This window comes from Scardinius erythrophthalmus, assembly GCF_964197995.2.
Source record: "Scardinius erythrophthalmus genome assembly, contig: HAP1_SCAFFOLD_621, whole genome shotgun sequence".
NCBI classification, from domain to species: domain Eukaryota; kingdom Metazoa; phylum Chordata; class Actinopteri; order Cypriniformes; family Leuciscidae; genus Scardinius; species Scardinius erythrophthalmus.
Window position 1 is genome coordinate 180 of NW_028296000.1, and position 26031 is coordinate 26210.

At 40.1% G+C, this 26031-nt stretch overlaps 1 protein-coding gene across 1 annotated transcript; it reads left to right on the forward strand.

Annotated features, from left to right (window-relative positions):
• Window positions 1–424: 424 nt before the first annotated feature.
• Window positions 425–25831, forward strand: LOC308686668 (olfactory receptor 51E2-like; the record flags this gene model as incomplete). Its single annotated transcript, XM_081395107.1, has 2 exons — window positions 425–715; window positions 25172–25831. Coding segments are annotated over 2 exons (951 nt in total), but the record flags the coding sequence as incomplete, so codon positions are not given.
• Between the last annotated feature and the right edge of the window lie 200 nt (window positions 25832–26031).

Below are 26031 nucleotides of genomic sequence, written 5' to 3' on the forward strand. Positions count from 1 at the left end.
AGTTTGGTTTGTGTGGGATTTATTGGGGAATTAATTGGAAGTAAATTAAAAAAGAGGAGCTTTCTGGACAGTGGCACTGTTGCTTCACTCCTGCCCCTTCTTTCTCAAGTTTATAGGGAAAATCAACTAAAGTCCCAAGCTCAAGCCAATGATCTGTTATAAATGTGTCTGATAGCTGGAATAATAATGAGATTCTGGCAGCTTAGTAGAAGGTAGAGTATGAACCATGTTTCTTCTCTTTTCTCTCTTATCCTTATACTAGAATGACATATAGGTTCAATAGGGTTATATCAAAGAACATCCAAACATTTTAAATGCACTTTGACTGGAAATTAACATTTTATTTCAATATTCTCTCTTATAATGTGCATTTCCATTACAGTTCTTAATCACAGGTGACATAAAAAGCCAGACAACAGCCATCATGAGCTCCATTCAGTCAAACTCCTCTGCTAATGTCACCTTTGTTCGTCCTGCAACATTTTTCATCAAAGGCTTTTCTAATGTTCCACATGTGAAATACTACTATGTGTTCTTGTCTTTGGTGTATGTTGTGACTGTTTTAGGGAATTCATTTACCATGTGTATCATTTATTTGGCACGCAGACTTCACACAGCCAAATACATTGCTGTATTCCATCTGGCCCTTTCTGATCTGTGTGGAAGCTCGGCTTTGATTCCAAAAGTCATTGACACATTTTTGTTTGACCACCATGTCATTTCATATGAAGCGTGTTTGGCAAATATGTTTTTTGTGTATCATTTCATGAATCTGCAGTCTTTGACACTACTTGTCTTGGCTTATGACAGACTGTTTGCTATTTGTTTTCCTCTACGGTATCATGCTATTGTAACTGAAACAGCCATGTTTTGATCATAGGTGTTATGTGGATTTTTTCTGTGACATATTTTTATGTATATGTAGGTTTGTTGGATAGACTCTCTTTTTGTGGATCTAATGTGATAGATAGTTATTTTTGTGATCATGGCCTTGTCTATAGTCTAGCTTGTAATGATAATTCTATAAATATTATGATGGTAAAAATGAGCTTTTTTCTCCTGATTTGCACACCGCTGTTATTGATCATCATTTCATATTTCTGCATTGCTCTGGCTTTGCTTAGGATTGGTCATGGTGCTGATCGAATCAAAGCCATACAATCCTGCACCTCACATCTCATGTTGGTGGCAATTGGTTATATCCCAATTGTAAGCAATAATATTGCAGTATTAACAATACCTGTAAATTCAAACACTCGGTTAATTAACAATTCCTTGACACAGACAATGCCACCTATGCTGAATCCCATTATATACACTCTAAAGACAGAGGAGGTCATGCAATCCATTAAAGAAATGTTCAAACGAAGCAAGGTGACACAACAAAAAGAATGAAATTTAGTAGAAATTCAAAACAAAAAATACAGGTTTCAACCTAATCTGCTGTGTTCATTCAACAAATATCTAATTTAACAATGGTGATTGATTTTGAATGTTGTAGAAACTGTGTTGTAAATATGTTTAATATCTAACTTCTGTTTTGAAAACGTCTTTGAAATTACTCTGAATTTATTCAAATTTATTTTCTTCACTATTTGGCATGATTTCCAAAATGTTTTGTAATCCTTTAAAAAAATTCAAAGCATTTGTATTTATATTTCCATCATAATATACAAACAAACTTTGTCCGATGATGTCCATTTTATGAAATATCATGTGGTGCGACCATCAAGGAACTACCATTTTGGGACTTATATGTTGAAACTATTCAAACACAGTAAGTTACATCATAAAGCAATTTACCAAGGACCCATGGAAGCAGCAGGCAGGTTTGTAATTCTCTCAAATTGGAAAAAAATAAACCTTTGTAATGGTTGGTATGTAGTTGCCACATTTGGATGTCATGTGGTGTGACCTCAAAAAAAAATTATGTTAAAGTTATTTCTACAAATATATATTTTTATTATAAATTTCATAGTGACTTTTTTGGCAAACTAGCTTGTTTTGTTAAGGTGGCCAATTCTGTGCCTGTAAATTATGATTGAATTTGAAAATATCATGTGGTGCGACCAAATATCATGTGGTGCGACCACTGCAGACTGTTTTCCATGATAGATATGTCCTAGATTGGCAGTTTTATGCTTTTATATTCAATTGACGGTTTATATAAAAAAAGTACTTTACTTTAGTATCGTTTGGAATAGATTTTTATGCAATTTGGGATATTTTTTATAGATTTCAGACAGTTTGTGTTTACTCTTTGTACAATATGAGAAAAATTGCAAAAAAAAAATAGAGCATGTGATTTCAGTTTAGTAATAATGCATTTATTAGTAGTGTATTTATTATTGCCTATTTATTTATTTAAAACTATTTTAATCTATTTTACGAGATGCCACTGCTAAGCGAAAAAATTCTAACCCTGCAGCAAGAGCAGAGTACCTTCATAGAAGAAGAGTGAAATATTACAGTTTAAAATATGTTTTCTATGTGAATATATAGTAAACTGTATTTTATTCCTATGATCAAAGCTGAATTTTCAGCATCGTTACTCCAGTTTTCAGTGTCACATGATCTTTCAGAAATAATTCTAATATGTAACCCTAGACCACAAAACCCAGTGGGTCAATGTCACATGGGTAATTTTTTTAAATTGAGATTTATACATCATATGAAAGCTGAATAAATAAGCTTTCCATTGATGTATGATTTGTTAAGATAGAACAATATTTGGCCGATACAACTGAAAATCTGGAATCTGAGGGTGCTACAAAATCGAAACATTGAGAAAATCGCCTTTAAAGTTGTCCATTTATGTTTGCAATATTGCTATATTCACTCAAAAAATAAATGTTTATAAATTTATGGAAGGACATTTACAAAATGTAAAACATGATCTTTATTTAATATCCTAATGATTTTTTGGAATAAAAGAAAAATCGATCATTTTGACCCATACAATGTATTGTTGGCTATTGCCACAAATACCCTGTGCGACTTGTGACTGGTTTTGTGATCCAGGGTCACTAATGATTTGCTGCTCAAGAAACATTTCTGATTATTATCAATGTTCATATTTTTTTGGAAACTGTGATACATTTTATATGTCAGGATTATTTGATGAATATAAAGTTCAAAAGAACAGCATTTATTTGAAATAGAATCTTATACATTATACATTATAGCCTGCGCCTGAATGTGACACTGAATGTGTCCTTGATTAATAAAGTATTAATTACTTTAAAAAACTATTGACCCCAAATGTTACCTGTATACAATACTTTTATGAAATAATTTATATCTATAACATTATTATTTGTTAGAAAGAAATTCTAAGTCAAGTTAAATTAAATGGTGCACTTGTGTTTGTGAAGTGATTTTTTTAAAATGTTTATGTTCAGGAAAATTCTGTGAAATTTGTATGAAATCTGGTTTAAATATTTTTTTTTTATATATAAAATGTATTGTTCATTGATCTCTTTAAATAGATTTTTTAGTCATTTGGAGCGACCACTTATCATGTTGTGCGACCAATAAAAGCTATCACTGCATTAAATTTAAATAAAATATCTTATTTCTGTGGCTGAAATATGAATCACTGATACAGTATGCTTTAGTAAATTATATTTTGAAAACATTTCTATCAGTTTTATGCGATTTACAGGAAAAATAAGTCTGTTAACTGCATTTTAGAAGGCGACTGAAATTGCAGAACAAAAATATGAGATCATTATATACAAAAACTCAAAAGAAATTCAAATACTCTGTTTTTAAACACTTTAATTACTGAGAACATGTAAATAAATACATTTATGTTAAGGAAATTAATTAATTTTAAGATAAATCACGGTCGCCCCACATGACATTTTTTAAGCCTATGGACAATTCATCTAGATGAAAAAACACTAAAATCACTTAATTTAAATTTTTTATTTGAATTTATATGTACACAACATTCTTAATGATTGAACAATTGCAATATATATTGTTAATTTTCATATTTTAAAATTGGCCTGTTGAAATTCCTTATATGTCATTGACCCATTTACAAATAATTTCAGTAAAGATTCTAATAATAAAGCCTGGAAAATATTATTCACAATTTCATACAGTAATTTAAGCTTGCTTAACAAGTCAAAATAACTTTTTTTTTTGTTCATTGCATTTGCTTTAAATGTTAAAAAAGTTTTAGAAATGCTTCTGCATCATGTTTTTTATCCGAACATGTTCACATTCAGGAATATATTGATGTCTTGAATGAATCATTAGCTTGCATTTGTTTTGCAGGTCACAATCAACTTCACAGACAGTTTCTGAATTAAATATCCAAGGGAACAACTTTTTTTGTTGAGAGTGATCCCAGACGTTGTAATGCGAACAATTATTATATTATATTTTTTTTATAATTTAACAAAAGTAATACAATCAATAACAATAGGTTACTGTCGTAACCCCGGTTCTCTGAAACATCGAGTGGAGAGATCCACCTATGGGAAGGGCATCCGTACCTGACCTCTGCAGAAGCATCCAATTGCACCAAGTCTGGCTAGACAGACAGAAGCGCGCAGCCAATGCCAGGTAAGACCACACCCCTTACCTAGGCATATAACTTCTCCGTGCGCTGCTATTCCTCAGTAAGTATATTCGCTTCTCGTGCGGCAAGCGGGGCAACGCTGGTGGATCTCTCCACTCGATGTTTCAGAGAACCGGGGTTACAACAGTAACCTATTGTTCTCTTTCATCATCTCGTGTCGAGATCCACCTATGGGAGAGACATGGACAGCTCCCCGATTGCCCAATACACTCACAGTGAGGTTCTGAAGGCCAGAGAAGGACGGTCACCTCAGTAAGGCGGTGCCTGACACGTCCCACAAACATGACCCTGCAAAGGTGACGCCACACTAAACTGCTGTGGACAAGCAGGGCATGAAACATGCATGAGACTAGGGATGGGTATCGTTAAGGTTTTAACGGTATTACTACTCTTACCGATACTCCTTATCGATCCGGTACTTTAACGGTATTCTTATCGGTTCTTTTTGTTATATTAAAAAAAGGAAAAAAAATATTTAGAACATAATTAATATTGCTTTATATTTTGAAATGTAAAATAAATATCTATAGCAAAAGAAAAAGCAATGCTTTAACAAAACAAATAAAACATGTAGGCTGTGTTATGCAGAAGGGTGCAGGCTTTTGTGTTTTATATATTTATATTAAGACATAGGACACCAAAAACAAAGTACAAACACATGGTCAAACAAAAAAAAAGTATACAATAAAACAAATATACAAATTATATACCCAGTGCTTTAATTTCAGTAATGTCTGACATTACTGTTCAAGAGTAATATGGGCTAAAAAGACATCTAATAAAGTCAGATTTAAAATAACACTGCATAGTTTATCATAGATAGATTAAAGCTTATGAAAGCCAAAATTATTCATTCAAGAGCTGCGACTGATTTTCTCTTTGCCTTTTGTTGTTTGATTCACATTAATGGAGCAATCGTCAGCAGAATTATTAGACTGCTGCCTCTTTAAGACCAAATGCAGATCTAATCATTATTACGCCTCATATTTTCTCCCAACTATTTACGCCCATTTAAGACATAAACTGTATTTAAGTGAATAAACTGTTTAAGTGAATCTCCAAGACGGCCATTTTGATATGTTTTTGTGTATATTTGATCGTTTAGATCCGCACAAAGCCCAAAATATACGTTGCTTGTCTCGTTGCGGTGTGTTTCGGAGCGCGCGCCGCATTTGAAACAGCGTCTCTTGCTCAATTTTGGTACTTGCCTTTTGTTATCAAACGCGTCCCGCAGTTTAGCAACAGTATAGACCACATTTTACAACAATCACCGATCGTGCAGATTCTGACATTACGTTTGGGTTTTAGGGAGAAATGACAGCGCACCGCTGTGAGGGGAAGTTGCGCTAAACAGACTTTAGTTTAGACTGCGGCTTTAGTTTTTAATGGTTATACCTCAAATATCTTTTTTATAATCATTGGAAGCCACAATCTAAATCTAAAATAAAATTAGTTTAATATCAAAGATCTAAAGTGTAGCCTAACCGTTTGAATGTTTAGTTCTGTCCTCATCGTCACTCATTAAGCAGGGCTGTTGTGATGTGCGCGCCGTCGCTCCGCGTTAAAGATCTCTCTCTCTCTCTCTCTCTCTCTCTCTCTCTCTCTCTCTCTCTCTCTCTCTCTCTAGCAAAAATGCATCACAGTCAAATGGTTAAATATTATTATATAGCCTATAGAAGTGGCTGGCGAGATTAAATTAGCAAGATAATCATTTCTTAATAGCAATAGCACTTTCTTAATTTCTCCTGTACCGACAGCAGAACCGATAACGTCCGAGCTTATCGATCCAGCGGTATTTCAAAATTCAGCACCGGGGCCCGTTTAATACCGGGTTTCGGTACCCATCCCTACATGAGACCCATACATGATAATGGCCCCCGCACCACCAATGCACATAGCTAAACCCAAGATGGAATGCAAATGCTTGGTGACAGGAATGAACATGGCCAGCCGGCCTATTCACTCCTCGTTGGTTAACCCAACGGGGCTGTGGGAAAGGGCTAAGAGGACCCTACCCCTAGGACCGAGTGTGCCACCGAGGTTCTGGTGACATCCAACCTGTAGTAACGCTCAAAGGTATGAGGAGAGGCCCAGCTGGCAGCGGAGCAGATGTCCTGTAGTGGCACTCCCCTGAACAAAGCCCAAGAGGCGGCTAAGCCCCTTGTGGAATGAGCTCTGATGCCCCCTGGGGGCTGCACTCCCTTTGCTTCATAAGCCATAGTATAGCGTCCACAAGCCAATGTGAGAGGCATTGCTTTGAAATGGGACTCCCCTTGTGCGGGGGGTGCCCTTGAAACAAAGAGCTCTTGCGGAAAGCACTGGTCCTGGTCATATATGCTTGCAGAGAACGGAGGGAAGCAGAGAGCATTCCAGTGGATAGCTCCAAAACCTCCGAAGTGAACGCAGGGAAGCATTTCGGCATGAAGGCTGGGTTAGGCTTAAGGGAAACCCTATCTCCATTTAGGGAGAACTTGGCACACGAGGGGTGAACCGAGAGTGCATGTAGCTCACTGACCCGTTTAGCAGATGCCACGGCCGAGAGAAAAGCTGTCTTGAGGGACAGCAGCTTAAGGGAAATACTCCCCAGAGGCTCAAAACATACATCATGGAGAGGTCCAACTCTGGAACAGATCTCCTGATGACCGGCAAAGAGCGGCATGCACCCTTCATAAAACTGCGGGTTAGAGGGTGTGACGGTGGAGCCCTCAAAACCCACATGACAGGCTGAAATCGCAGCCAGGTAGACCTTAATGGTGGAAAAGGACCTGCCTCTTTCCATGAGGTCTTGCATGAAACCCAAAATATCAGGCACCGAGCACTGATAAGATGTGAGACCACGCCCATCACACCACCCATTGAACACTTGCCACTTACAGCCATATAGGGATCGCGTGGAAACGGCCCTGGCATTCTGAGTAGTGGCGATTACACGCAGCGGAAGCCCCAGTGCATTTAGGTTCGTCCTCTCACGGGCCAGGCCCAGAGAGCCACCCTGTCCGGATGGGGGTGGTAAATCTCCCCTTTGGCTTAGGACAGTATGTCCGTGCGAGGGGGGGGGGGGGGGGGGCGCCATGGCTCGGCGTATAACAGAGGGATTATCTCTGCCAGCCACGGGGCTTTGGGCCACCTGGGTGCTATCAGAATGAGAGACAGGCCGTGCTCTCTCACACTGGCCAGTAGGGGTGGGGGAAAAAATCGATACTGCATAGTATCGCGATATTTTCTGTGGCAATACTGTATCGATACACGGGCGCCAAGTATCGATCTTTTATTATTTAAATTACACATGAGAATTTAACTTTGGTAGTAGAATGCTAAAAATCAATTGCTCATTCAGTCCTCTAGATGGTGTTGTTTGTTTTCTGGTGAGGTCAGCGGGGTGACTGTCGGGTTGACTGTTAGCGTGCAGAGGACGTAGATAAAATAAACATGGCAGCATCAGAGAAAGAAATCAGAAATGAACTCAGTGCAGTGTTTCCCACACATAGGGTGTTTCTCAATATGCGTTCTTCAGCGATCTTGCGTCCTTGTGTTCTCGTTTTACCGTCGAAGTTCAAACCCAATTCTCAAGAACGCAAGTACAGAGGACGCATGAAAGAACCCGGATGTGTTCTTGATACCGAGGATGCATCGAATGCAGACTTGAGCTAGTACTCGCCTGGTGTCCCAGAAGTCATTGCGGCCGGTTCCGAGTTCGTTCTTCCAAGGAAGCTTGGCAAGACCGGTCTCCACGAGAACACAAGTCCGTTCTCTGCGTTCTTGGAATTGAGAGACTAATTCGTGGCGATGCACCACAGAATCAACACCGGCCACATATTGCGTTTCGTTATAAAAAAAATTTTTTACGCAATTTAAAACAAGCAGCATATTCTTTCAGCTGCATTTCCTTTCCCTGCTCTCCCTCCGTCTCTCTGTCACTTACGCGTCTCTCTCACAAGCAATTTTTTGTCTCGCCAAAGCCTTATTTGATCGGTGAGTGATGTACATGACTGCTGCGCTTGCGATAATGCGAGAACGTAGACGGGCTCTGATATTACTGAAAGAACGAGCAGAGAAAGAGAGCCCCGGTCGCGCGCGCACCCTCGCCGTCTTCAAACTGTCTTGCTCTCTCTCGCTCCCTCGCGCACATTAATCAAAATAAATTGAGAATTGACAGGATGGTAAAAGATCGGAAGACCGAAGTTTCACGTGCAGCATTCGGGTATTTTTTCCCTGAATTAACGTTACTGCTGGGTGTTGTGCAAAAAAAAAGAAGAAAAACTTTTACGTTGCCTTATCTTCTCTGAAAAGCGTTCCGCACATTCAGCTGACATGAAAAACACTTTCAATAAACAAAACAAAATCCAATGATGAAATGTTTTCTGTGTTGACAAATTGTGTGCGATGTCCTGACTGCCGGGATAATCACACGCGTTGTACAAGTCCGCTAATGACATGTCCGATTCGCGAACTAGCCTACTCCTTTGAACCGATTCAACCAAAACAATCTTTTAGTTTAGACTGTTTTCGGTAAATGCAGTTGGGTTGTCGAGGTCAAAACTCTAAATAAGATGTGAATCAAATAAACTTACTATAAATAATGTTATGTCATTGTTTTACTCTTACACTGAATGTTTGGATTTTGTGAAGGTGTGAATCATTTTTGATTAATATTTAATATAATAAAGTTCTGTGTAACAGATTATTAACGGAGATTATTAAAATTGATGTGACATGAACAAACAGATGTTGACAGTTTTCCTTTGCGGACATAATCTGAAGTTGGAAAAAGGTAATAAATTGCAATATATTGCAGAATATCGCAATATGTTTAAAATCGCAATAATATCGTATCGTGACCTAAGTATCGGGATAATATCGTATTGCGGTGCCTCTGGTGATTCCCACCCCTACTGGCCAGTGTGAAAATTATCAGGCACAGGGGAGGAAAAGCATACAGCAGTACTTTGGGCCATGGGTGGGCCAGTGCGTCTGCCCCGAGGGGCGCGTCCATGTCCTTTAGCGAGAAGAACATAGGAAAATGGTGGTTTTCTCGCAAGGCAAAAAGATCTATGGCTGCCTGTCCAAATCTCATCCATAACATCTTCACTATCTACGGGTGAAGACACCAATCCTCGTAGATTGGGTTTCCCCTCGATAGCAGATCCGGCGCCCGGAACATGAGTCACGCGTAATGACAGAAAAACCCGTCTGCTCCACATCAAAAACCTGTAAGCTAGAGCGTGGAGTTTCGACGAGCACATGCTGGCCTGACGGTTGATGTAAGCCACTGCCGTGGTATTATTGTACCGTACTAGAACAGGATGTCCCTGCAGGCGAGGCAGAATATGATTTAGAGCTTTCCAAATGATAAAAGCTCTAAATAGTTAATTTGCGCTGAACGTAGTCTGCTCAGCCACAGACCGTTCAGCATTCTGCCTTCCTGGATGGTTCCCCAGCCTGTTAAGGACGCATCTGTCATCACAACTTTCCGCATCGTAACCGTCCCGAGGGGGGTTCCCCGTGCGTAAAAGTTCTCGCTCTCCCAATGGCGCAGGGCCGCCGAGCAGGCACACGTCACCATTACCGAGCGGCAGAGATCGCGAATCGGGGTGAAATGTAGTGACAAAACCCATTTCGTGAACGCTCTCATTCTCAGGAGATCCATTGGCACAACTTGGATAGATGAAGCCATGAGACCCTGCAGCCTGAAGCATGTGCGATATTGTACTCTCGCCCCTTCTCTGAACTGAGACAGACAGTCCATCAGCGAGCGAACGCGCTCTTGAGAGACGCGCTCGCACGGAGACTGAGTTCAATTCCAAGCCCAGGAAAATGACATTCTGACTGGGAGTCAGATTTCTTTTGCTCGCATTCACCTTGAACCCGAGGGATGTGATGTGCGTGAGCACCCGGCCGGTGACCAGCGACACCTTCTCCTTCGATTTGGCTATGATCGTCTATGTAAGTACGAATTCTTAGCCCTGCTAGTCCCAGGGGCCCGCCACGCCCACGCCACGCCCACGCCCACGCCCGCCTCCGCACACAGACAGAAAGTTCGGGGACTCAAATTGCGCCCGAACGGAAGAACTGTGAATTCGTAACAAATGCCTTGGTAGGCGAAACGAAGATATTTCCTGTGTGGAGGGTAGATGCTTATGTGAAAGAAAGCATCTTTCAGATCGACTGATGTCGTTCTGCTTTATGGCACGGGCGAGAGAGCCTTGTGTCACATTCTGAAATTGTATTTCCTCAAATGTTTGTTCAACACTCGAAGGTCCAATATAGAGTGGGGGGCGCCACGCCTTTTGGATAATGGAAATACCAGGAATAAAAACCATGGTTTATCAGATTGGGTGGCACCATCTGAATCGCTCCCATGTTTAGGAGGGAGGAAATTTCCTCTTTCAGAATGTGTGAGGCATTTTCTTCTGTGTGAGAAGAGAGAACGCCGTTAAAATGCGGAGGTTTTATTGCAAACTGCAGTCTGTAACCCTGGGTTACAGTATGCGAAACCCACTCGGGCGCTGAAACGGCTTGCCAAGCTGCTTCGTGACTCGCGAGCGCCCCCGCTCGGGCCGGAGCGGGGCTGTATGGGCCCAGCTGGATAATTTGTGATGCAAATGCGCCATCTAGTGGGCACACTAGAGGCGACATGCAGGGGTTCGGAAGGATTTCCTCTCTCTGCAGTGAGAAGTTTTCTCTGCGGAGAGAGGTCTTCTCTCCAAAATGTATTCATTTGATTCGTGACTTTGTGTGTTTTGTGTTGGGCAAACACTGGCGCCGAAAGCCTTATTGACAGAGTGAGGGGAACATAGTGTGGTGTCCACTGTGCTAAACTTTCCCTCACAAAGTGCCCCCTGATTTTTATGTGGGGGGAAACACACATCTCCTGAACACATGAACTGGGCAGTCTCAAGTGCAGGCAGAAAAATAAAATCCGTGGAGAAAGATACTCTCTCTGTAACGGATTTATTTAATTGTCCCATTGTTTGTTTTAAAGTGTTATTTAGTTGTGTGTGTTTTGTGTTGGGGAACACAGGGGCCGAAGCCTTCCACACACAACGTCCACTAAAAACACGCGCTGGGCAGCCACAACTGAGCTGTGTGAGCCCAGCTGGTTGATTTGTGAGGCAATGGCGCCCTCTTGTGGACAGACTCAAGGCGACATGCCTGGGATCAGAGATATTTGCTCTCTATGTTGGCAGATATATAAATCAGCACAAATTCATTTGATTCGTTTGTTAAATGTGTTGTTTAGTAATGTGTGTGTTTTGTGTTGGGGAACACAGGGGCCGAAGCCTTCCACGCACAACGTCCACTAAAAACACGGGCTGGGCAGCCGCAACTGAGCTCTGTGAGCCCAGCTGGTTGATTTGTGAGGCAATGGCGCCCTCTTGTGGACAGACTCAGGGCGACATGCATGGGATCAGAGAGATTTCCTCTCTATGTTGGCAGATATATAAATCTGCACGAATTCATCTGATTCGTTTGTTAAATGTGTTTAGTAATGTGTGTTTTGTGTTGGGAAAACACTGGGGCAGAAGCCTTTAATAACTGGGTGAGGGGAACCAAGTGCATGTGGTGTGGTAACACTGCTTATGTACTTTTCCTCACGACAGCGTCCACTAAACACACGGGCTGGGCAGCCACGAGACAAGATTAACCGACCGTCCGCGGGAGACCCTGTGTCTTTTGGACAGGGGTTCCGGGACAGGGAGAGAATCCGGAGGGCTCGTGGCCCGTGAAAGCGGGCTCGATACTCCCAACGGTCGAACAACAGGCAGGCCGCTTGCGTTCGGGGCCGCCTTCCTAGGAAGGCATAAATTGAAAGCCTCAACACGTAGCACCGAGCACGGCGCCCTGGGTCATGCAACTAAAAGCCGGCTTAGTAAAAGCTAACGTTACATGGACAGCAATTACAATGACCGCAATTCTCCGGGTTCTCCTAAGCTTCTTGAGCGTGTAAAGCCCAAGCAGACCGCGCAGAACGAGAGGGTCCTTAGCGGCTATGAGAGCACCACACGCGGCCGGGCAGGCTCGTCGTGATGGGCTGTTCCCCGGAGAAGCGGCGGTTTAGACGGTCACATAGCCATGGGTGGGCCAGCGGTGAAGAACTCGGAAAAATCCGTGGCGGGCAGCCATGTAAGGAGGAGCAGGTGAAGGACAGCGAGAGCGCGGGCGGCTCTGGATGCAAAAAACACAGAGGATAGGCTGAAGAAACGACTGTCACTCACGTCTGGCGGAGGCTGATCTGGCGATATCTCCTCCTGAAGACTCGAAAGTGAGCAGCGTAACGTTAATCCAACCGAACTGTGTCAGTGCAGAGATCGCGAGAAGCAAATGTCAACTGAGGAATAGCAGTGTGCGGAGAAGTTATATGCCTAGGTAAGGGGTGTGGCCTTACCTGGCATTGGCTGCACGCTTCTGTCTGTCTAGCCAGACTTGGTGCAATTGGATGCTTCTGCAGAGGTCAGGTATGGATGCCCTTCCCATAGGTGGATCTCGAAACGAGATGATGAAAGAGAACTACAAAAAGCAACTAGCCTACATAACCCCAGAATACAGTATAGCCTATACATGGTACACATATATTTTGCCATATAATAACATAAATCTATAAACCATAGACTGTAATAAAAGATTGACGATGTGTCACCACTTCCTTCCACTGTAGAAAAATTAAGCCAAAATATCCCAGAAATGGTTGTTGACATATTCAGCACCCTAATGTGGTAAACCTGTTAAGCTGCAACCCCACTTTTGAAAAATCCCCAGAAATGACATACCCAAACTGAAACAGATACAGTTCATGAACCCTTTGTTCTAAAAGCACAAGTATGATCTCATTTGAAAGCTGACACCTGGCAGTTTATTGTAAATGTAGAATTAATTTTTGTCATAATGAATTTTTTTATAAATAGCTTCAAAGTTTTGTAAAGTTATTAGAAATAATTTTTTATGAAACATCCTCATGAAAATAAAATTGAAGTTGGCACTGTAGCAATCTAGAAATGCACTACAGCTAAAGCCACATGTCTAAAAAATTTATGTGTAAAATCTGAAGATAATAAGTCCAAAACTCTGTATTTAGTTAAATGTTTTTCAAGACCATGTCAAATGACTTTATTTTGATTTGACGCTAAAATGCTACTGATGTTTATTGTCATTCTCTAACCACTTATCCAGTATAGTCTTTATTGTTTTGTGGTGCAAACGATCCCCATTCAGTCTCAGTCTCCCCATGCACACATTCACACAGGGTTCTCAAGTCTCACGCATTGGCCGTGAGACACACGCAATTCAACCAGTTCACACGCTCACACGCCACACCGTGTATTTCTCACGCTGAAAAGGCAATGCCAACCAAGTTGTCCTACAAGCTTTATATATAACGTTGTATATGAGGCGCGGGCACACAAAGTGAAGTTTCCTGCCGCCAGCACGTATCTCGGCCAGATTGCGTTCGTTACTAGGCAACATAGATGCGCGAACACACGGAAGTTGACGGAACATTCTCGGCCACCGTACGTTCGTTACTAGGTAACCAACAACATCGCGCGAACACACGTCGTGATGGAGAAGGTAAGTTGGACGAAAGCTCGTCTAACATTTTTAAGGCTGGAACATTTCATATATAGCCCATAGTATACATTATTATTGATGCAGTCAAAAACTCTACAACTACTTTGCAACCAGGCCAGAAGCTTTGGCTCAGCTTGGCTAGCTTACATTATCTGAAACTAAGGGAACACAAACACACTAACATACCTTAATAATATGTAATTTGTTCTCAATGTCCCACCACACAATAAATCATTATACCATTTCGACTAGACACATTCAAAATGCAAAAATATTTGTTTTTCCAAACTGTTTGGAGCAATTTGTTATATTTTTGTAATTTTTGTAACTTAGTTGTAATTTTGAAATATAACATTAAAGAGTATATTTGATGTGATTAATTGCTCTGTCATTTATCAGATTTACCAATTGTTATTTTTAATTTGTGCTGGTTAATTATGAACAAGGGGTAAAATTGGGGGGCGGGGACAGGTGGGGGCGGGGCTCCATTAGGGCTCCTCCCCCAACCGCATGTGATCTCACTCCAAGATTTTGATAAAACTTGAGAACCCTGCATTCACACCTCTCCAGCCTGGTTATCTAAATATGCATTTCTTTTGTCTGCATTATAGTTACTAACGACTGGCGATTCACAGGCTATTCATAGGGTTTCAGTCCCTAATTTCTTTTCTCAAAGTTCACCTCACATTTTAAACTTTCAAATGCATTTCTTGAATAAAGAAACATTTCAGTAAGCATTCAAAAAATCATAAAAGTCTAACTGCTAGTGGCAGATGCACCTAGGGCTAGCTAGCATGTTAGCTTAGCACACCATCAATACACGACAATTTATGAGATTAAAACCATGTTTGTGCTCCAAACTTACTTTATAACGCAAGTCGAGTATTTTAAATAATCTTCTGTGATCTAATTTGGCTTCAGATAAAAAAATCAGACAGAAAATATACTATTGTATGGTATTCTGCACAATGAAAGTCTATATAGATTAGCATTACATTATAAATATAATCTATTATTATGAAAATACCTGGCATGGCTTGAAAAACACAGGTAACTCAAATATCATTGCAATCATGTTTATTGTCTTCAAAACATCTTTATCTGCATGTTACAGCGCGATCTCTGTAGCTTTGTGTGTATCAGTGATGTCCTGAATGTCACATGATCATGGCTCTTCTTCATGTTCTATATATGGACTATTATTGTGCATGTAGCGCCCTCAGGCTATTGGTATGAATTGAAAACACAGTATCAGAGTACCAAACGCTCATAATGATTACATCGACGCATTTGGGTATAAATTCAATAAATATTATTCCTGTCTATAGAAATATGATGTAAATCTATGTGAATCTATCAATATTTCTCCAAATCTGCACATTTTTGTTTTGAGCTAAAGCCCTGAGGGACGTTGTTTTGTGTATCGCTGTCATGACGACAGCACAGAGTTTTTTATGAATGAAAGCGGCTGACGTGCATAATTCATATTAAAGGTATCGACAATTTTTTTTCATTTCATAACTCCTGACACAAATTAAGACATAACTGTCACTATGAGTTTCTCAGAATACAATAGGGGTCAAATACTGAAACTTGAGTCTTATATTTTTTTAATGATGTATAGTTTGTCAAGGTATAACATTAAATCTGATAGTAATTTTGAATTAAATAAATAAAAAACGCTTCAGTGCGTGAGCGCACTGGCAACGGTTAACAGGTTAAAGAAAGACCTGGCACCCCCAACCCTGAGCACACAGAGTTCTCGGACGATAGTGTACGCGGCCCACGGGTCCCGCCGCTATCGTTCCCCTCTGTCACAGAGTTCTCGGATGACAGTGTGCACTGCCCACGGGCCACGCTGCTCTCGTCCCCCTCTGTCGCCAGACCCCTGGCAGAGCAGACCTCCGCAGAACGCTGGTCCTTCCCTGGTCTCCTCTGACAGGACGCGGCTAATGACCGTGCCCCCCACACCAGGCCACTATGCCACCCACATCCGGGCCGGTCATTCCGCCTCGCTGCACCACCGAGGGGACGTCTGTGGTTCGCATGACCCGTTGGTACACTTCCTGGGAGCCTGGCTAGAGCTTCCCAGACTGTCCCGCTGGGTCGCGAGAACCATCAGGCTAGGCTACGTGATTCAGTTCGCGCAGTCTCCTCCCCACTTCAGGGGAGTCCGCTTCACTATGGTCGGTGGCAATGCCCCTGTCATGAGAGTGGAGGTCACCACCCTACTGGCGAAGGGTGCGATCGAGACTGTCCCTCCAGCCGAAATGAAGTCCGGGTTCTACAGCCCCTACTTCATTGTTCCCAAGAAAACCGGTGGGTTACGGCCAATCCTGGACTTGCGGATCTTGAACCGCTCCCTCCACAGGCTGCCGTTCAAGATGCTCACCGGCCAAACGCATTTTCAAATGTGTGCGGCTGCAGGATTGATTTGCAGCGATCGACCTGAAGGACGCCTACTTCCATGTCTCCATTCTACCTTGACACAGACCGTTTCTACGGTTTGCTTTCGAGGGGCAGGCATACCAGTACGCGGTTCTCTCATTCGGGCTAGCCCTGTCTCCTCGCGTCTTCATGAAGGTCGTCGAGGCAGCCCTTGTTCCTCTACAGGAACACGGGGTTCGCATCCTGAATTATCTCGACGACTGGCTGATTCTAGCTCACTCTCGAGACCAGGTTTGCGAACACAGTGACCTAGTGCTTCGGCACCTGGCTTGTCTGGGCCTTCGGGTCAACTGGGAAAAGAGCAAACTTTGCCCCGTGCAGAGGATCTCTTTTCTTGGTATGGAAATCGACTCGGTCGCCATGTGCGCGCAGCTTACGAGCGAATGCGCGTAGTCACTGCTGACTTGCCTGAGACAGTTCGAGGGCAAGAGCGTGGTTCCGTTGAAACTATTTCAGAGGCTCCTGGGGCATATGGCATCCACAGCCGCAGTAACGCCACTCGAATTGCTTCATATTCAAACATTATGGACCATGGCAAGCAGACTTTTGATAAAAAAAGGAGAACTAAAACGAGAATCAATATCAGCGCGGTGTTTTCGGGATGCCTAGAACTCCCATAGACAGTATATAAACGAGAGCTCCACGTCCGAGACTTCGACCGCTCCTACATCTACTTTATTAAACAGGTGAGCACATTTACATAAAACTAATCAATGTTTTATAGTTCAACAATGATAAAATGTCAGAATACGATCTGTATGTTATTCTAATGTTGATCTAGTTTCTCATACAGACAGACTAACACATACATTTCAACACATTCAAATGCAGTTTAGTGTGCTAGTGTAATGTTAGACCAAGTGAAACAGCGCTGCGTTACCTCACAAGTTTAATTTGTCTAATAAACTGACCTGTGAGTAGTAATTCTGCGTGTAGTTCGGTAGAATGAAATGTTCATATTCCTTTTATATCCGCGGACTCGCGTCGCAATTGGAGCTGATAGCTGTCTCTTAGCAATCCCAAACTGCTTCACATCACAGTCATGATGATAAAAACATCGATGTATTCAGTCATCCATAAACATTATTAGATCGGTCGGCTTGACGTTGATGACAAGATCCATAATTCTTAGCAAATGTTGCGTCATCAATCTACGTCTTTGTTATTGTAAATAGGTTAGCGACCCCTAGTGGCGAAAAATGCCATACTGTACATTTAAATACGAACACACACTAAGAAATGTGATATGTAACACATACACAAATTTTGTTGTGGTCTTGCTGGGATCATACCAGCACCCAAAAGACAACATATGCTTGTCCACCAGCACACCAGCATTCCAAGCTGGTCCCAGCATGCAAAACATACCTTATGCTGGTCCACAAGCACACCAGCATACCCTGCAGGGATCCCATGCTGGTCCAAGCGAGCAAAACATACCTTGTGCTGGTGACCAGCAATGCTGGATTTTTCAGCAGGGAAGACAGAGAAAGCCATGCATGCAATCCATAAAAGAACTGTTCAAACGAAGCAAGGTGAACACTAAGTGCAGAGAAATTCTAAACAAAAATTACAGTTTTAATCTTAGTTATTATCAGCTGTGCCAGATTCAACAAATATCTAATTTAAAAGAGTTGATTGATTTTGAATGTTGTAGAAACTGTTGAAAACAGGTCAAATATGTTTAAAACCTGTAAAATGTAAAATGTAAATGTAAAACCTAGTAAATCTGCTTTGTGATCAAATCAATATGCAAATATTGTCAGTAAAGATTATAAATCAGGAGTGTCCAATCCTGCTCCTGGAGCGCCACTGTTCTGCAGAGTTTAGCTTCAGCTTGCCTCAACACACCTGCCTGGAAGTTTGTGCCTGGTAAGACCTTGATTGGCAGGTTCAAGTGTGTTTAAATGGGGTTGGAGCTGAACTTTGCAGGACAGTGGCCCTCCAGGAGCAGATCGGACTAAATAATAAAGGTGTGAAGACATTATTCACTTAGCATGTGATAATTTTTGTTTAACAGTACATCAAAAGTGAAAAAAAAAAATCCATTACTTTTGCATTTAGTTTGTTTCAGCAAAGCTACTGCATCATGTTCAGGGCTGGACTGGGACAGAAAATCGGCCCTGGCATTTTGGCCCAGACTAGCCCACTACATATGATCATAAACACAGTCCCGGCTCCAGGACAAACTACTTGGGGGGGCTTTTACAATTCTTAGGTGGGCTTTTACAATTCTTAGGTGGGCTTGCGTGACGGGGGGGGGGGGGTTGGTTGGGGGGTGTTGGGGGGTTAAGACCTGCGCGAAATGTGCTTGTTGTCCATCATTCTGCGCAATTGTTGAAAAAGAAAAACGTCACGTCGCAACATTTGAAATATTTGCGTTTTAAACTATGAAGGCAAGCACTTTGAGCAAGAGTTATGTCGGTGAAGAAGTACTATCAAATCCCATTCAATTATTCACTATAGAAAGTGAAACTAAAAACTGACCGATGAGAGCTGAATCTACTCAACGTGCTGATAACGTATAGGCCTAACCTTAATTTATTTTCTTAATATTTCTCTTGTGGCCCATGGTGAATTTTTTTTTAATTATTATTTCGTGTTAAACACGTTGTTTTTTAAATGAGGACTAATATAACATCTTCATCGCTGCGCGTCGGTTATGCAGTGCGCTATGAGATTATTGCGGGGCTAGTTAATTGTAATATTGATAATAAAAGTAGCCTCATAATAATAATTGTAACAGACCTTATGTTTGATTGTGTATATGATGCATTAATTCTGGATGTGCTGGCGCTTGTTCTGTGTGTCTGTGCAATGCATTTTCCCCTCGGGGCTTGCGTAGATACGCAATTAAGGTCATGCATTGCGTACTTGGGGTGTCACGGTCTTCGGGTTTTCCTCTCACATGTGTGTGAGACGTTTAATAGCCTAAAGTAAAGAACAGCTCAGGCAGTTCTCGACTCGTTTATTGTTATCTTATTCATAAAGTGTTTAGGCGAACCCTGCACGAACACTCAGTCACATAATCATCATTCAGATCACCGCAAGGGGGGGCTTGAGATCATCTTAGGGGGGGCTAAGCCCCCCCCAAGCCCCCCCTTGACGCCGGGCCTGCATAAACACCACCCATCTTTGCACGCCTTTGAATATGTTTTTGTTTAACTCCTATTCATTAAAACCGCTAATGCCATGTAATGAGTGAGAATAAACGAGTGAGAGTTAACAGATGAAATAAGTACAAAATTGTAATTTATTAATACAGTCGAACTATACTCCACAGTGATGAATCCAAAAAACAAGCTATAAGCTGCATTGACATAGTGTTTCTCAAAGGAATTTTGGTAAAACTGTGGTGGGTGGACCTCTAGGGGGGTTTGGGGGCATGGTCCCCCTAAGAATTTTTTTTGCATTTTAATGTTAAATTCATCAATCTGGTGCAGTTTGAGGGTTCAAAATTAAAAGCTCCAACCCATATTCAGTGTGAAAGTATAACAAAGAAAACAAATCAAACCTCTTTTAATAACAGTGTCAGTCTATATTACACTACTACATAATAATAGTTATAATATTAATCTCATGATAGTAGCCTATATATTGTAAAAAATAATGCACCGAAAAATAAAGAAAACTTTCATAATTAGTTTTGTACTAATTTCTAAACTTGAAAGAGATAAGCACATGATCTTTTATTTTGACGGAAACTGCATCGAGCTTTTATTTTGGCGGAAAACATGGATACAAACGTGTCTCATTAAACTTCTAGTTAATTGCTGTAATTGTCAACTATGCAGATGTGGAAATAATCTGTAACCGGGTTATGGGTTCCTACACTCATAGCCAAAGTGTTTTGAAAGTAGTTCTGCTCATGGGCGTCAGTTTGGTTTGAAATGTGGTGGGGACAGAGACGCATTTGGAAGTGCATTTTCAGAAGTGCTGGGTACAATGACGCATTCATTTTTTTCTCTCTTTCGCGCAGGTTATAAGACGATGTCCTGTAGCTCAGACACGGCCCCACTTTTCAACAGGCCCACCCAAAACTTTCAAAAAAAAAAAAAATTTGATAATTAATAATTTGATTAAAAAATAATCAATAATTATTAAAAAAAAATCGCCAATAACCTCATAATTTGTGCTAAAATAGTGCTTAGTTTTAAAAAACATTTTTAAAAGCTGGTTATATTTTGATGTTTCTGCGTAAGTTCAGCAGACAGTGAGGTTCGGGTTAGTTCCGATCAGAGTGGAGAGCGCATTTCTGAATATTCCGCTCCGCTGGTCCACTTCGTAAAAGTAATGATTATGAATGCGTCTAAATGTGTCTAAATACGCCGTGAATGTGAATGTGTATCTTTATCACACGCTCAAAAAGCTTAAGCAAATAGTATCAGCCCCCAATCATGCAAAATTAATCAATGAATTAATCTTTTTGAAAATATATTTTATATAGGCTTTTTTATATTTTATATAGGCTAGCCTATACGTTTTTTTAATATTATATATTATACAGGCCTAATAAGATTTATTTTTGTTAATAGGCTATATCTCCATTACCTGATATAATTAAACAAAAAGTAGTCAAAACACATCTAACAGAAGTTGTTTATTTTTTACAACATTGTGTTCTTATTTTGTTTAATTAAGATGTATAACGGATTGTCACCTTATAAACAGTCCCTTTTTTAATGGAATGATACACCCTTATAATAAAGAAAAAGCTTCAGTGATAAAGAATATGAACGCAATGCATTTAATTATACATTAAGCGTTTTCCTTCCATAGAAACCCTTTATTATTTAAAATAGGTGGCTCTCAACGTGTCTTTCTATGGGAGGATGGCATAGCGGTGCACAGCAAATATTCAATGCATTCGATGAAAATATTCAATGGTATTCAATGCAAAACAAAAATTAAAAAATACAATTAGCCAATAAAATAAACAAATTATTGTGGCATTAATTAGCCCATAAAAAATATTTATTTTAAAGCCTAAACGAATTTGTTTAAAGAAAAACACCAGCGTTTGGCGTTTATCTGTAGCTATAGGCTAAGTGTTTCAGACGCCCTTTTCAAACTGGCGCAAGAAAATGCAACAGAATTTGATTAGTTAAACATGAAGATGATTATCCGTCTGGCATGGCCGCTCGCTCTAACGTTAACCTAAATGTTTGTTGTTATGAAGCGCATATCCGAGTGTTTGTGCGGAGTGTGGAGCGCGCACTATATGACATGGATAGAGGCGCCGGTGCCATCACTCGCATTTTCCTATCAACAGTTGAAACAACTTAAAATACTCCATTTCTGGTCATACAGAAAATAATAATACATCAGTCGCAACTACGTTTACTTGTGTAAACTCACAACAACAATAAAACGGTGTGCTTTTGTAAAATAAAAGAAAACGAACAGGGCGCGCTTTCATGATCTCTGTGAAATGGAGCGCGCCTTAAAAATGAACTGACAAACAGTGTATAGAGTAGACAAGCCTCACAGACATGAGAAATATAACAATAAAGTTAATAAAAAAAATGTCCACCAACGAAAAAAAAATCCAATAGAAAGCAAATACGGTAGCTACCATCTGATTATGTAATCCTGTCCGTATAAAAGGCGCATCTAGGCTACATTACAGCGGAGATGTGGAGATGCAGGCAGCCTACACTGATTTAGAAAAGACTAGCTCATTAATAAACAATTAAAATGCATCGTTATTTTAAAACGACATAAGATTTCGTTATTAGACATAATTGAGGTAAAAAAATAATATAGCATATGTGCAGCAATGCGTCACCGTATGATTCTGCTATATTTACTTTTTAGCTATATAGGCTATTAAATCCAGGCAAATGGTTCATGAAACACTGATTAAAATTAAGATATAATTAATACAAAACGAAATTCACTTTAAAGAAAGGCAGCTGTTCTGTTTGAGGTGTCTGTGAAAGTTTTAAAGCAGTCTTTTAGTGCCGCTTTCAGACCGCTTTACGTCCGTAACCGTAAACTTTTTTCCCTCATAAATGCGAACATGGAAAATAAAATAAAACGAATATTATAATGTTTTTTTGTTGGGTCAGACAATGATTACCAAATTTCTCTCTCATGCTCCTCCCAACTGAAAACTGTCAAAAAATCGAACCAAAAGTCAAATTAATATGGAGGGAAGTTAAAAGTGGTGGGTACAAAATGACTCATGAGGAAAACCGGGGGGTACACGTCCCCCCCGTCCCCCCCGAAATCGACGCCTATGGTTCTGCTTACCGCGGACTCTACGTTACACTTTCTCATCTCTCTCTCCTGATCCTCCTCACTATCCTCATCATCAGCCACTGGAGCTGATGAAGGTCCTGCTGCTGCAGAAAACACATATATCTTGACACATTTTACTGCGTCTGCTTGAAGGGCCTGTATCTATTTTTCACGCTATTTCTCTGCACATTCCTTGCGTTCCCTCTCCATCTCTCAGACTATTTTGACAGATACACACTTGACACTGCACGCTCGCTCAGAGCCCAGAGGGGGAGGTGTTTAATGATGTGATTGGGCCAGCCCAGTGTCAATCAAGATAACAACCAATGGGCCGCTGATCTACGCGTTTCATGGGCCGGTCTGTCAGTGGAAAAAAAAACTAACGCTTACTTTTTTTTGACCAATGCATTACACCGGCACTAACCCAGCGCTGTCAATTAAACAAAACAAAACGAATGGGCCGCCGATGTACGAGTTTTATGGGCCGTCAAAAAAAAAAAAAAGTATGAGATGTATCGGCCCAAAAGCACGTCGGCCCACCGGGCATTTGCCCGGTATGCCAGATTACCAGTCCAGCCCTGATCATGTTTATTTGCTTAAAGCAAGAAACACATATCTGACAATGTGGTAAGAAAAATAATTCAATGGGGAAACAAGTAAAAAAAATTTTTTTTTACCTCATACAGACATTTTTTCTCATTTTAACCATAAACCGTAGGCTACTTGACTGTGATGAATTTCTCAAAACAACAACAACAACAACAACAACAACAACAAATTATTCCTATGACTTCCTATGTAATTTTGTATATATATTGTATATAAAATGTTTATATATTTGTAATGGAAAACAAGACAAAAATACAAAGAAAAAAAATATTCTGCGGTGACTTTACATCTTTAAACTCCTGAATGAATTGTTGACTTAAGTGAATCATTAGCATGCATTTGTTTGAGTTCTGATGGCCAACAGACAATCTGTGACCAGTGACTTTCAGGTATCCAAATCCTTTACTGAAAGTGATCCCAGACAATGTAATGTGCTGGATGCATATGCTTCAGTGAAATAAATCATTATATCAGAATTTGTTAATTTGGCATAGCCTAAGTAATACAGTCAGTAGCTAAAACAAACAACTACATAAACCCATCACACATTTTGATAAACATTTTGTTCACATATATAAACCCACACAGTAAACAACACAATGAAATACCAGGCAACATAACAGTATTTTATCGCTGCAATAACTAATTGATAAAAATAATAAAATATGTTTATGAAAATAATCAACAAATTTTATTAGGCCTATCAATTATCTAGGTGTGTAACATGCACAGAGAAAGTCCCTCAGTGATGCACTGTGGAAAAAGTACACAACCCTAAGTGGTCAACAACAGGAGAAGTTTATTAAGCGCTTCAAAGATGCCCATTACCAAAATGTTTCCTGAGATGTACTGCAGTTTAAATAGCTTGAGAGGTGCTCACATTAGAGGCAACTTCGCTGACTGAGTGAGCATGTTCAAACTAAGCGACAAGGAAAGTAGCGAAATAATGTTAACTTAAAAGTTATTTTGATTAAATATTTCTTGCTAACCCCTCCCACACACAAATACATTGACACTTGAAAATAAAGGTATTTTCTAGACTGTGACACAGTTCATATGCTTGCATTGATTTACTCCTACCCCTTCTTGCTCAAGTCTACAGGGAGAAGCATTGCTCCATCAACTAAATTCCCAAGATAAAGACAACGATCTATTATAAATATTTCTGATTACTGGTAGAATAATAACATTCTGGCAGCTTAATAGAAGGTAGATTAAGAAATGTTTCTTCTCTTTTGTATTTAAAGCATTTACTACAACTTGTTATTATTAGTTAAATATGAATCAAAGAACATCCACATTTTTTTTTAATTAATGCACTGTGACTGGAAATGAAATCATTATTTAAATATTCTCTATTATTGTGTGCATTTTTATCACAGTTCTTCATTACAGGTCACAAAAATCCAGACAACAGCTATCATGAGCTCCATGCAGTCAAACTCCTCTGCAAATGAGACCTTTGTTCGTCCTGCAACATTTTTCATCAAAGGCTTTTCTAATGTTCCACATGTGAAATACTACTATGTGTTCTTGTCTTTGGTGTATGTTGTGACTGTTTTAGGGAATTCATTTATCATGTGTATCATTTATTTGGCCCGCAGACTTCACACAGTCAAATACATTGCTGTTTTCCATCTGGCCATTTCTGATCTGTGTGGAAGCTCGGCTTTGATTCCAAAACTTATTGACACATTTTTATTCGAGCACCAGGAGATTTCATATGAAGCGTGTTTGGCAAATATGTTTTTTGTGTATCATTTCATGAATCTGCAGTCTTTGACTCTACTTGTCTTGGCTTATGACAGACTGGTTGCTATTTGTTTTCCTCTACGGTATCATGCTATTATTACCAAAACAGCCATGTTTCTGATCATAGGTGTTATTTGGATTTTTTCTGTGACATATTTTTCTGTACTTGTAGGTTTGGTGAATAGACTCTCTTTTTGTGGATCTAATGTGATCAATAGTCATTTTTGTGATCAAGGCCTTATCTATAAATTAGCTTGTAATGATAATTCTATAAATTTAATGATGGGAAAAATTAGCTTTGGTCTCCTAATGTGCACACCACTGATACTGATAATTATTTCATATTTCTGCATTGCTCTGGCTTTGCTTAAGATTGCTCATGGTGCTGAAAGGATCAAAGCCATGAAAACCTGCACCTCACATCTCATGTTGGTGGCAATCGGTTATATCCCACTTATAAGCAATAATATTGCAGCCTTAACAACACCTATCGATCCAAACACCCGGATAATTAACAATTCCTTGAGACAGATAATACCATCTATGCTGAATCCCATCATATACACTCTAAAGACAGAAGAGGTCATGCAATCCATAAAAGAACTGTACAAACGAAGCACAGTGAATACAACTACAGAAAAAAACATGAAATGTAATAGAAATAAAAAGTAATAATAGCAGATTTACTCTCACTGCATCAGCTGTGATCATTCAACAAATATTTAATATAACAAAATTCACTGATTTTCCATATTTGATGTTCTAACAGATTTTGTATTGTAAACAGGTTAAAACCTATAAAGCTGCTTTGTGATTCCTTT